Below are 13,656 nucleotides of genomic sequence, written 5' to 3'. Positions count from 1 at the left end.
GTAGCGAACCTCCCTAGAACTGGACGGAAGAGCAAAATGAATGAAAGATTACAACGAAGGATTGTTCGAATGGTCACCATCTGAATGAAAAGAGACGCTATGGTAGGAGACCTAGGAGGACACCACTGCTGACACAAAGGCATAAAAAAAAGCAAGACTGGAGTTTGCAAAAACTTGTGTGACAAAACCACAATCCTTCTGGGAGAACGTACTGTGGATTGATGAGACAAAAGTAGAGCTGTTTGGTTAAAGGAGATCATGGCACTGTTTACAGAAAAAGGAATGAGGCCTTCAAAGAAAAGAACACAGCCCCTACAGTCAAACATGGTGAAGGTTCAAAGATGCTGCTTCTGGCACTGGATGCCTTGACGGTATCATGAAATCTGTTGATTACCAAAGAATTTTGGGGCACAACCTAGTGGCCAGTGTCAGAGAGTCTCCACCAGAGGTCTTGGGTCTTCCAGCAGGAAAATGACCAAACCATATTTCAAAAAGCACTTAGAAATGGTTACTGGAAAGTTCTGAAATGACCAGCAATGAGTCCAGATCTGAATCCCATAGAACACCTCTGGAGAGATTCTCAAAACAACAGTTGGGAAAAGGCATCCTTCAAATCTGAATGACTTGGAGCAGTCTGCAAAAGAAGAGTGGTCCAAAATTCCAGTAGAGACGTGTAAGAAACTCATTCGTGGTTACGGAAACAATTGATTGATTTCAGTAATTTTTTCCAAAGGGGTTGCTACCAAATATTAAATTAAGGGTGCCAATAGTTTTGTCCAGTGCATTTTTTGGGTTCTGTGTGGAATTGTATCAGATTTGACTTTTCTTCTCTGTTTTTTTGTGTTGATCCAGTGCAAAATAATAATAAACTTGAGTTCCAAAACATTTGCAACTGCAACAATTTTCTGAGAGAAGGGTTGCATTTTCTGACAGAATTGCAAGGGTGCAGATATTTTTTTGCCATGACTGTATTTATGTTGAAGGCAGAAACTAACACATAACTTATTCTGAGGCTGTGGTTATAGTTTATGTATATCCATTTTCTTCTCCATTTGTGCCCCCTGAAATCAACCCCATACAAACAGATCTTTCAGCGCCATGGTCCCTTCACCTTCACTCTACTCCTCTTCCAACTCCAGACTCAGTCTCATTTCTTTCTCAAAGCTTACTGTTATAGTTTGTATGTTTTGTTAAAAAAATCTTGTTTTAGTTTATGATTGTAATAAAATGTGTGTATCGAGGTGATGATGTTGACGTCATTAGAAGCTCTAACATGGGAGTTCAAATGATTACTGTTGATTTTTACGCTGAAATACAAATTAAACCCTTGAGGAACATTAAAACTTGTGTTTTTCTTCCATCATCTTCTTAATGTAACAGTCCTAAAAAAAAAAAAAAATTTAAAGTCATCTGTGGTAAGACTTTTAAAAGTTTGCAGTCAAGTTAAATCCAGAACAAAATGTTTCTTTGAGCACCAGAGAAGGTCACGTAATGTTTGGATGTTTTCAGATGTAACACTGAAACGTGAAAATAAAATCCATTTTCATCATTTTTTTCTTAACAGAAAGTACAAAAATATAATGTCAGGTTTTTTTTTGGGTATAAATGTGGTAAAAGTCTGTGCATTTGATTCATCAGAACATGGAAAGGATGTATTCATGAAATGAATTCGTAATGAGAACCATTTTCCCACTTGCTGTCTAAATTATTTTGAGAATGCGACGCTGAGACAACCGTCTAATGAGGTCAAGGACACCGTGTGACGTTCAACCTTTCACACTTTGTTTCAGATGAATGGCTACTAAAATAAAAAGAAAACAGAGTGAAGTTGTATTTAGCACCCTGTATTTTCCTGACCTCCGGTCAAACCACAAACCAAGCTCTCCACTGAGCCTCGTTCACTCTGTGGCTCCAAGCTCCAAACTTTAAGGCCTGGAGCTTGATGTGAAGTGATGTAAAGAAAAAAGAAAATGATTAAAGTCAGTAAAAAGAAAAACAGCCTGAAAATGCGGATAAGCTTCATATAAAAGGCGCGTTCCAGCCAACACTATGAGTGATCGCGTATTATATTTAATCGAACACTTGTCTGTTTAATCCGGGGCTTCATTTCCAGACGGATGGATCATTTTAATTACCAGCTGTGATGACATTTCTTTACATAATAACACAAGAAGAGAGACTTTTCACATCCGAAGGCCGTCGTTTCCTCCGTCCTTTCAATTGGCTTGCGTTTGATCGTAACGCTGCAGCAGAAAAACGCTCACCACTGCAGCTCGATGTAACGCAAAAAGTCTGAGAACGTTCATTTCTGTCACGCAGAACCCGGTGAAGATCACCGACCATGACCTGGCTCGCACGTTGTAATCTTGAGTGATTAACCATACACACACGATTGCCACACAAATCATTAAATCATGGTGAGTGTTCCAAAGGAACTGGGGGGGAAAAAAAGTGCAAGTGAGTTAAGTGTTTTCAGATGGTTGGTTTTGAGATGTTAAATGTGAGCATGTGGGGCTTCTTCGCCTGTCAAAGCCTCCAGAATCTAACGTCGCCGTCACGAGGCTGATGGGAAACGCACACAGACGGTTGGCCTGCTTTAATACATCAGCACCACACCTCCCCTCTCCGTTCCCTTTCCTTCGTCCCTCCATCCTTGACATCCTGGCATCAGTCATTCCACGGAAAACAGAACGCCGGATCTCCGCAGACAAACTGCGACACGATACTTGTTCATTACGGGAGGGGGGGTTCCATCTACAGAGCTCTGCCATGGTGATTAACTTATATTCTCAGATCAGGAAATGCTTTTGAAAAGAAAACTAACCGTAGCAGATCGATAATTACAAAGTCTGAGAACTTTAAAGAAATCCTTTGTCCAAGTTTTGCTGTTGTCTTTCCAGTTCTGGTTCTGCTTGTTTAGAAGGGTTCAGGTTTTACTTTCAATAAGATAGAAATATTAATAATATTTCAGTGATATGGTTAAGTTTCCTGTAAGCAGAACAAATGTGTACTGAACATTTATAGAAAAAACCCTGCAGCATCATGGGTAAAGCGGTTTCAATATTCTGACACAGAGAACAGAGAACGACTTTAAAGCTGAAAACAGAAACTAACATGATTCATAAAGATTTCGAACGATGTAACTATAAATGGTCAAAAATATGACCAGTCGTTTTTTAGATAAATGGAAAAATCTTTGGCGAATTGCTGTGGTGTAGGAGGAATAAAACACAATTAACATTAACAATGCTTCATCACACAATCTAATTGTTGATTGTTTTTCTGTAACTGCACATTGATTGTTTTTATTGTTTTACTACATAGAGTTCGTTTGCTACATAAAATATTCCTGAGTTTCAGTTTACGGATTTATGATGTTTTTCTCTCTCAGGAGTCTTTGGAGACAAAGTGACATCAAAACAGACAATCACAGTGACCTTCAGGATTATTTATGTTTGCTATTTCCAGACCCCATGCCGCCACGTGGCTAATTAAATATTTACCATAAACTAAAAAAAAAAAGCATTTAAAAGACATGTTTATTGATGTTTTTGAGGGACATTCATTATTAACTGCTTTTATAACAGATGGCTTACTGATTAATTCAGGAATGTGGTAAGTATCAAACAGATGTGCAAATGGATTGATTACAGAAAAAAATTACCGTGTTACAGGGTTGTTCATGTTTATGGTAAGAGTTTTGTTATTATAATGTCATCCCTTAACAGCAGGACTCTGTTATCCTATTATCTACACTCTATTATCTACAGTAAATAAATAACAGCAATGCAATAGAGCTGTAATTACCATGAACAGTTTTGCATTTCATCAGAAAACAAATATCCTCAACAATGATGGAACTATAGTGAATGGACATTCGGTGTCACCCAGATGAGGATGGGTTCACTGTTGTGTCTGGTTCCTTTCAAGATTTTCTCCCATAAGTTTCATATCTAAACACATTAACTGTCTGTTCTATATAACTTGTTTTTATTTGTGTTTTACTGTGTTTTGTTTCACTACAGGTTCAACCAAAGGTGACCTCAGACTGACAAATGACTGGGCATCATTTTGGGGCAAAGTGTCCCACAAGCTGCCTCTGGTAAACATTTCTACTTCCAGCTCGCTCCACACTGTTTTTGTGCATGCATGCGTGTGTGTGTGTGTGTGTATTAGGTGGGGTGGTGGAGGGGCTCTGATTCATTACACTAAACTAAAAACAACTGGATAGTAATGTTTCACACATCTGCTAGTGAGTGCTTACCTACATCTGTGTTAGATATGTGCAATAGCAATTTGGGAAAAGATTGACAAAGTATGAACAAAGTTGGCCAAAAGGGGGCGCTACAGCCCAAATATTTTACACATTTATGACCATAGATCGTACAAGGTTTATCGTAGACTCGGATCCTTGGAATCCTTGCGTCAAAACAAAGAAAAGTGCATAGATTTGCCACTAGGTGGTGCTAAACAAAGAAAAAATAATAAACGGCTACAACTACGCAAACGTTCATCCGATCAACTTGATACTCGGTACACAGTGTCTCTTTCCAATGTGACATAAGGTGCCATGAGGATATTTGCGTATCTCAAAAAACATGGCCACCATCTGCCAATTACTTTTGAGCACCTGTTAGACAACGTTACCAGAGGTGTATTACAACGGAACTCGGTGTAACTCTAATGTCCTTAAGACCTTCAGTATCTCAGTTGCTTGATCCCTGCTAATCGCTGCTTGCAGTTATATTTATTCTTGTATTTCCAAATATAATTTTTGAACATTTATTAATGATTCATGTATTCAGGCTTATGTGATCAAATATTTTGTTTTAAAATTGGTACAAAAATGTATAACTTCTGTTTTATGTGTGCTAAACGTTATAAATCCATTAACACGAGAATCCATGACTGAGAAAATGTAGGAATGTCTACTGAGGCGAATGTTTGCTTTACTACTCTGTTTAACAGTTACATATAACACCCATCGTGTGTGCCGCTTACCTCCCAGTTCTTTTACGTTTAAGATGGCGTTCTGGAACGGCACAGCTTTAATGCTGAAACCTGCAAAAGAAATCAAATCATCAAACACTTCAAAAATCAGATCACAAAGAAAGATTTTCTTCCAATACAGAAATTCAGTAAAATTCCTGATAGAATGCATGAAGAGAAGATGATGGAATGACAGACATGTGGTTCTTCCTCAAACTGTTACCACAACTGTTTCCTTCTTTTTGACTAGAAGATGCAACCTGTTGCAGCATGACGGTGCCTCTGTGCACAATGCCATCTCCATGAAGATATGCTTTACATAGGTTAGAGTGGAAGATCTCCTGCTATAGAGCTCTGACCTCATCCCTACTGAACCCCTTTGGATCAAGGTGAACGCTAACTGCACCCCAGGCCTCCTCATGTCACCTACATCAGTGCCTGACTTTATTAACAAATCTCCACAAACACATTTCACAATCTAGTGAAACATCTTCCCTGAAGAGTGAAGGAAACAAATGTGGACTAAATTAAAGTATAAATTTTCACTGTGGTTTTCACATTTTTAACTTGCTTCAAAACTACGCCGATATTGACTTAAAAGAAATCATCAAACATTATAGTGAAAAAAAGAAGAAAAAAAAAAAAAAACACAACCACTTCCTATAAAATGTCTGTGAAATGTTTGAGTGTTTGGGATGGTGGTTAGATCTGTGTGTGTGTGTGTGTGTGTGTGTGTGTGTGTGTGTTTGTTTGTTTTGACCTGTAGTAGGTACAATGGTGTCTGTGGCTTCGCAGCACAGTCTGGACAGCAGGCTGGTCTTTCCAGAGCCCGTCAGTCCGATACACACTACATCATACTCTGGTCTGGGAGGGGGCGGACCTTTACAGCACAGAGTTCTGAAACACTGAGAGAGAGAGAGAGAGAGAGAGAGAGAGAGAGAGAGAGAGAAAATACATGAAAGAAAAAAAAAATAAATATTAAAATGTATTTATAAAGAGAGAGAAAATACAGCAAATATTTTTTGAGGTTATGAAAAGATTTAAAAAATTAAAGATACATGCATCAAGAAACAAAGAGAGAGAGAAAAGACGAAGCAATACATTTTTCACTAAATTATTTAATTATTTGTATTTAATTGTTTTAAATGATCACTTAAGTGCAAACTGAATAAGAAAAAAACAAATCTCAGGAATATTTTTTGTTTTATTTTTAGTTATATTGTTTTATAGAAGAGTCTGCTTTGTTTTGATCATTAATCAGAATACATGCATATATGTTGATTTGGTGGATTGTTTACAGGTGTGAGTCCAGCACAAAACAAATATTTTATACCTCATACCCAATACCCTAAAACTGATCCCTCACAACCCACAAATAATATCTGATACCCCATACTCAATAACAGGTACCTGATATCATCTGATGCTCTCTACCTTATACCTCACGCTCTCATTCTCACAACCAATACCCTACAACTAATACCAGATACCTCACATCCAATACCTGATTACTTATTCCTCATGAACAATATGTAATAGCTCATATCCTATACCCCAAACTTCATACCTGGTATCTGATACCAGGTCTCCCATACCTAAACCAAAGACTTCCTCCTAAAAACTACATTTCAGTATATAGTTAACACGTCTATTACCATGTCTATTACCATGACAATACTGTGAAGGAAAAAAAACAAAAAACACTTCACTGCATGAAGCAAAACAACTCCAGAGAACTCTAAACACCAGCTGCTGTCAGAGAGTAATTAAACATCATGACGGGATATTTTGAACAACGGGCGCATTAATACAGCTTCTTGTCCCGTAAAATGGTTCCAATAAAGCAGATCAAAAACGACATAGCAGAATCGCAGATCAAAGCTCACAGAGAACCTGTTAGTGAAGTGTGTGTGTGTGTGTGTGTGTGTGTGTGTGTGTGTGTGTGTGTGTGTGTTTTCATACAGAGGTCACCAACCAGGCCTGGACTGGAAACACAGACTTATCATGGCTGGGCCTCTCAAAGTGCGTTTGTCAATGATATCAAAAGTTGAACTAGAGATGACACGGTCAATGTAGCGCAGAGAGAGAGAGAGAGAGAGAGGGAGAGAGGGAGAGAGGGAGAGAGGGAGGGAGAGAGAGATGTAAACGTGATGGTCCCAACTGTTCCTTATGGAGATGATGTACATCAACACATCAATGAACTACGTTTACTGACGCTACTGTAGATCAAGACAAGCCCCCAGGGGTGGAGCATATACACATATAAACACATGAGTGATTTAATTATCAAGAAAAAAGAAAGAAAGAAGGAAAGATGTCAGTCGTCTATGAACACAACAGATATTCAGATTTTTATTTCAGGGCCACATTAAATGTCATCACAGAACAAAAATTAGGAAATAAATGTAATGTTAAATAGAAAGAAAGAAAGAAAGAAAGAAAGAAAGAAAGAAAGAAAGAAAGAAAGAAAGAAAGAAAGAAAGAAAGAAATCTTCAACCATGTAAAAAAAAAATCAAAAACATAGGATTCAGCATGTATTAACGCCATGAAGAAGGAAAACAGATTCATGTAAGGATGTAGTACATTAATAAAATAAAAAAAAATTCTAATCAACAACAACGTAATCGAAATAAAAAACAAAGAATGAATTTGTAATTTACTAATGAAAAAGAGCACTAAAGAAAGATTTATTATTTATCAACAATGTGGAAAGAAGCCCACAAAAGAAAGAAAAAAGAAACATTCTGTAATGTCAAAAAATAAATAAACAGAAAAAACAAACAAAATTTCCTTTAATTATCAAAAATTAAAAAATAAATAAAGAGTCATGGTCACTCTTGGGTTTGGGGAAAAGGTACGAGGTCTGCTGTAGTATCCAGATGTATAGCACATGAGGGGGTGCAAACCACACACACACACACACACACACACACACACACACACACACACACACACACACACACACACACACACACACAGATGCGAGTTAATGAAATAAAGGATCAGCTACAGGACGATGCTGTCCTCTAGTGTCTGTATGAAGTAAAGCCTGTGTAAATACAGGAGATTGTGGAGAAATAATTCTGAACTCTGATTGGTCAGGTGTTGATTTATTCTCTGTAATAGCAGCTTTGACAGTAGCGCACGTTAATATGAATGCATTCCTTCTGACACGTTATCGTTTCTATAGCAATCTATAGCAGTGAAGTTTTTTGTACAGCAGAAAAACGTTCATTTAATATTTATTAAATTAGCTCCTATGTCAGTGCTTTGTAACAGTAAGATGAAAATCGTCGTCTTCTTCGGCTTCTCCCATTAGGGGTCTCCACAGCGGCTCATTAGTCTACATACCCCCCTGTCCACTACATCTGCCTCTTTCAAACCAACTACCTGCACGTCTTCCCTCACCACATCCATAAACCTCCTCCATGGCCTTCCTCTTTCCCTCCTGTCTGGCAGCTCTATCTCCAGCATTCTTGCACCGATATACCCCCCTGTCCCTCCTCTTCACATGACCAAACCATCAAATATCACCGCTCACCTTGTCTGGAAAACGTCCACTCTAATTTCTAATCAGCTTTTCCATCTCCAGCTCCGCCTCCTGTCTATTTGCCAAACACTGATTCAGCTCTAACTCAGTGTAATGTAACATCACCACCACTAGGTGACGTCAAAAACATTTTACATTTGAAGTGAATATAATAACTTTTATAAAATAAACACAAACTAAAAAGAGGAAACGCAGTGTGTGTGTGTGTGAGTTTGTGTGTGTGTGTGTGAGTTTGTGTGTGTGTGTGCACGTATGCAGACAGAAAAAACAGAGTAAGTTAACAATGCATAAAGAAAGAAATTTACATAATTTACATATAGACTATTCTTTACACACACACACACACACACACACACACACACACACACACACACACACACACACGCACACAATCTAAGTCCTTGTCCTCAGAGCTGGGCAATATGACAATATATTATAATGATTTCCATATATTTTTTAAGTACAAATCTTTAAAAAAAAATTTAATATAAAAAAATATATATATATATTTTTGTTACTAAAAAATGAAACTCATTTGTTTATCCTAAAAAAATGCCAGAAAAATGTTTAAGTAAATACATACATTATAAAGCAAAAAGAAAAAAAAAGAAAAAAAAGAAAAGAAAACCAAAAACTTAAATACTGAGCTGAATCTGTTTTGTTCTCCCAGTCTCCACCTGAGTCTTAAACACAGGCGAAAACATCAGCATGAAAGGAAGGAATCTGATAAGAAACCAAAAAAATCGAGTGTGTTTGACCTGGAAAATATCCATTCCTTAAATATATATGTAAAAAATAAGGAAATGGATGTCTGAAAGATTACTTCCCTGCCATAACACTGGAGGAAACTTTTAATTATGTTTTTTAAAACGGAAAAGGAAACAATTTTTATTTTGAAAGGAATTACATAACATTTATAATTTCTTATCTAAATCATTTATAAGCGTCTGTCAGTAAGTCAGATACAATTTACAATTTTACAGTGAGGCTTTAAAATAAATAATTTTTGTGTTAATGTGTCAATTATTTATAGAGGTCTATATATAATCCTGGATTTCCTTCAGGTTTCTTTGGCATCCAGAACTCATTTCCTTTTTTCTGTACGGTCAACTTGCCTTTAAAGAGAGCTGTTTTATCCTTCTAAATGTTAATTGTTAAAAAAGCTAAACTGTAAGAATGCTGTGTTTTTTAACATCTCATTTGCCGTTATAATAACCTACTCTCTTCTGTAAAGATGCTTCCACTACATTTTGGAGGTGTCGTGGGGGTTAATGAGGATCCATTCAGACATGAGGGTTTTAGTGTAAGTCAGAAATGATGTAGATAAGAAGACCTGAGGTGCAGTCAGCAATACAATACATTTCAAAGGTGTTCAGTCAGATTGAGGTCAAATCTCTACAGCAGGCTGCTCAAGTTTGGGGTAAAACTGCATATATTGCTGTCCAATACTTTTGTCTATATAGTGGATCATCTTTAATGCTTAATAAGCCCCTATTGTCAGTAGCGCCTATAATATTTGCATTTTTTCACCACATAAGAAACAGACTTTCCCCTGATAACTTCTAATCATTTAAAACATTATTTCTGAAGACATTAAACTATAAACATGGATTCCCAGATCATTTGGTAAATAGAAAATGTGTTTTTCAGAACTGTGATGTTGGAATTTAACTAAAATACTTAACATACATATCACAAGCAAGCAAGCAAGCAAGCAAGCAAGAAATAACTATTTGCCAAAAGTAGCAAGCAAACCATGCAGTCTTGCAATGATAATTCCTATGACCAATCCTGTGGTCTGATGTTTTTAAAGTTCCCTGCTTACAATTTTCCTGCTAATATTCTCTAGAAAAACTTACAACTGCAACATGGTTTCCTCTTCTCTTTCCATCACATATGACTCAATATATTAAAAAAGGTTTACAAAGAAAACAGAATAAAAGCCTCATTGATGCTTCATTAGAGTGCCTCTAGGTAGTACAGTTAACTAATAGATAATATCAATTCTGAAAGAAAATAACAAAAAAAATTTGACTTCTGAATCCAAAATCTAATTGCACTGAGAAACAAATCGAGATCAGGATTTCCATTCAGTTTTTAATATTTTTGCATTTTACCCTACACAGATTGAGCAAGGTGTTGTGTTGGCACCGGGTTGGCATTTCCACTGAGATGTGAGACTTTTCGAACCAACAACAGGAAGGTCCTGAACCGGTATTTGAAGGAAACACTGACCTCCTTAATACACAAAAGGCAATGTTGACGCTAAAGAATGAACAGACTCTATTCATTCACACAGCGAGAGCAGGAAAGGTGGTGATTATCGCTGCCTGTGTGCCATCCAGTGTGCCAAGTTTACAGACGGATTTTGCTTCCGAAACAAACACCAACGCTGTCTGACTGTGATGCAGACAGAAAATAATAGTACTCGGATTTCACAATGAACAAACAACAAAAAAAAAAAAGAAGCGAGTGGTGTAAAAAGTAAACAAATTCAGCCTGAAAAAGTAAACCTTTATAGGATATATTTTAAAGGATTGGAGGTAAACAAATGATTTTACATTAAGACAATATCTAGACACAGTATTCATTGGTTTTATTTGTATATGGTTATATTTAATGTCCACCGTTGTCACGTATTTGGGGGATAAAAATGTCAAAGCTGTCAATACAGAAAATCATAATCAAATCGACACCTCCTGACCAATCAGAATCCAGATTTCTACAGTGCAAGCTGTCAAAACAGATTAAAATAAGGTTTTTAGGTCTCCTTTTCGAAAATGACTAACAGTAATTATATCTATACATCTGAGTTGAAGGTTGAAGCACTTGTTTAACAACATATTTACTTCCCAAACTTTGTTTGACTTCGAGAGCAGCTACGGTCCAATAGTTTGAACGTCAATACGTACAGTATTTGAGTGCATTTCTTGTTGATAGCACAGTTTGAAGGAGCACAACTAGAGGTCGAGAGTTTAATAGCAGACTGCCCTTCCAGATGAATTTAAACCAGTGACCAGAGGATGACCATTTTAGGGTCGCTTAATATTATGATTGTTATTTTTATTATTTTTATGATTAGGGCAAATTTAATGTGTTAATAATGCATTAATGCAAATTAATTTTAACTGCACTAATTTTATTTTATTTTTATTTTTTTATTAGTGCATTTCTGTTTGACCATTTTTAGAAAAAAATATAAATAAAAAAAAAAAAGGCGACAAACCTTCAATGCAACACACATTTATTCACGCTGTCCTGTCTTTACTCTGATAAAAAAAAAAAAACTCCACCAAAATTTTTTTAAATCACTAAACATTTGTTTTAATGATGAGCACAAATCGAGAACCAAAATGCGCCATGATGCGCACAAACCCGGCAATTAAAACCGTCCGTGTGGAAACAAATAAAGAGTTCCGTTTGGTCGCCTCGATGATTTGCGTAATTTAAAACACCATAAATTATCTCATTTACAAGAATATATTGTCTTCATGCAATACCCTTAAAACAAACTTTAAAAAAAAAGTTCTAAGGTATAAGGCAGAACACCCTTAAAACAAACTTAAAACAGAAACAAAACTAATAAAGGAAAACTATTTCAGATATTTGACCTCACTGATCTCAACCCCGCTTAACACCTTTTGGATAAACCTCAAGCCTCCTCGTCCTGGCATCGCATGAATGCGCTTGGAACTGCTATAATTATGGTTTGAACTATTTTCTAATTCTAATGTTTTGTTAACACCACTGAGTCAGACAAATTCTGAGAAATAAAACCCATTTTTCATCCAAACAATACAGCGAATGACGAGCACAGATTACAATCGTGATGGGAGTCAGCTTGTCAGTGTGAGACCCGATAAATACAGTCCACTGGGGGCTTGTAGAGTTAAAGGAAACGGCTCTTTTGTGTTCCTAATGCGTGATCTATTCCCACCCTGTTCCCACCTATCACAACAGAGGCCGCTTTTTGAATGACATCCTGTTTGAGTGCTAGTCCAGTCTCCCAGTATGCCCTTGGGTGGGCTGGCCAAGGCCACAGGGAGCGCTGTCCAATTCAAACTTCTCCACCACCACCCTGACCGAGACCTGATGGCTATATCCTGCTTTATCAAAGCACGGAAGTGGAGTGTGTGTGGAATAACGTGGTTCCGGTCGCCACTACGACTTCAGCCAGTCTTTGTTTTTTTTAGCCCGAAAAGACACGAATCTGCAAAGCATTATGAATAGAGCTCTCAGAATTCATCTAATTCTATTCCATGCCAGTCCAGAATTCTGGATCCTGACTGGTCAGGAATTAATGCTATTCATTAATGAGTTAACTAAATGTGGGAACAAAATATATTGCATTAAATATAAATAGGAATTAATTAGCAAACTGTAAAATTGCAATTGGTGGCAATGATACAAACATAGTCTAATACTACCCTCCCAAACCTAGTTCTACTGCCTCCAGGCTGATATAACCCTACCCAAGCCCATTTCTATGGGCCCTAATCTAATAATTCACTACCCAGGCCTTTTTCTACTGCCCCCAGGTAAATCCAAATTTAACCCAGGGGTCACCAACCTTTTTGAAACTGAAAGCTACCAGTTTGATACACACTTCTGAAATAACAAATTTGCTCCTTTAATTATGTGTTATTATTATTAATTTATGATATTCATCTATGTGAAGACACTGATCATGTTAATGTTTTCTCACAATAATTATCAACAATAATTTAACAAGGTAGGAAACAGATAAATATAAATATGCAAAACTTTATTTATATAACTTATATAAACTTGTATAACTTACAACTACTAATACCAATGCAAGTGTGATTGAAAAAAGAATAGCAACAAAAAGAATTTGATGCAGCTCACTGGTAAGTGGTGCTATGGTTAGCTATTTTTAGAAAAGGCCTGCGGGCGACTCATGTGGTCCTTGCGGCACCATTTTGGTGACCCATGATTTAACCATACCCAAGCCTATTTTTTTACTGACCCCAGTCTAATATTACCCAACCCAGGCCTATGTCTAATGTCCCAAGGCCAATTTTACCCTACCCAGGCCTAATTCTACTGCCCACAGAGCATTTCTTACCACTCCTATGCCAATCTTTACCCTACC

General features: G+C 37.0%; 1 protein-coding gene across 1 annotated transcript in view; it reads right to left on the bottom strand.

Annotated features, from left to right (window-relative positions):
- arl15b (ADP-ribosylation factor-like 15b) overlaps window positions 1-13,656 on the bottom strand; it is a 47,739-nt gene that overhangs the window by 28,271 nt on the left and 5,812 nt on the right. The window contains 2 exon segments of the mRNA XM_046860877.1: window positions 5,002-5,061; window positions 5,750-5,894. Coding sequence (XP_046716833.1) covers window positions 5,002-5,061; window positions 5,750-5,894 — 205 coding nt within the window.

This window comes from Silurus meridionalis, chromosome 11, assembly GCF_014805685.1.
Source record: "Silurus meridionalis isolate SWU-2019-XX chromosome 11, ASM1480568v1, whole genome shotgun sequence".
Classification (NCBI taxonomy): Eukaryota; Metazoa; Chordata; class Actinopteri; order Siluriformes; family Siluridae; genus Silurus; species Silurus meridionalis.
Note: the sequence above shows the minus strand (reverse complement) of the source record. Positions and strands in the feature narration are given on the sequence as shown.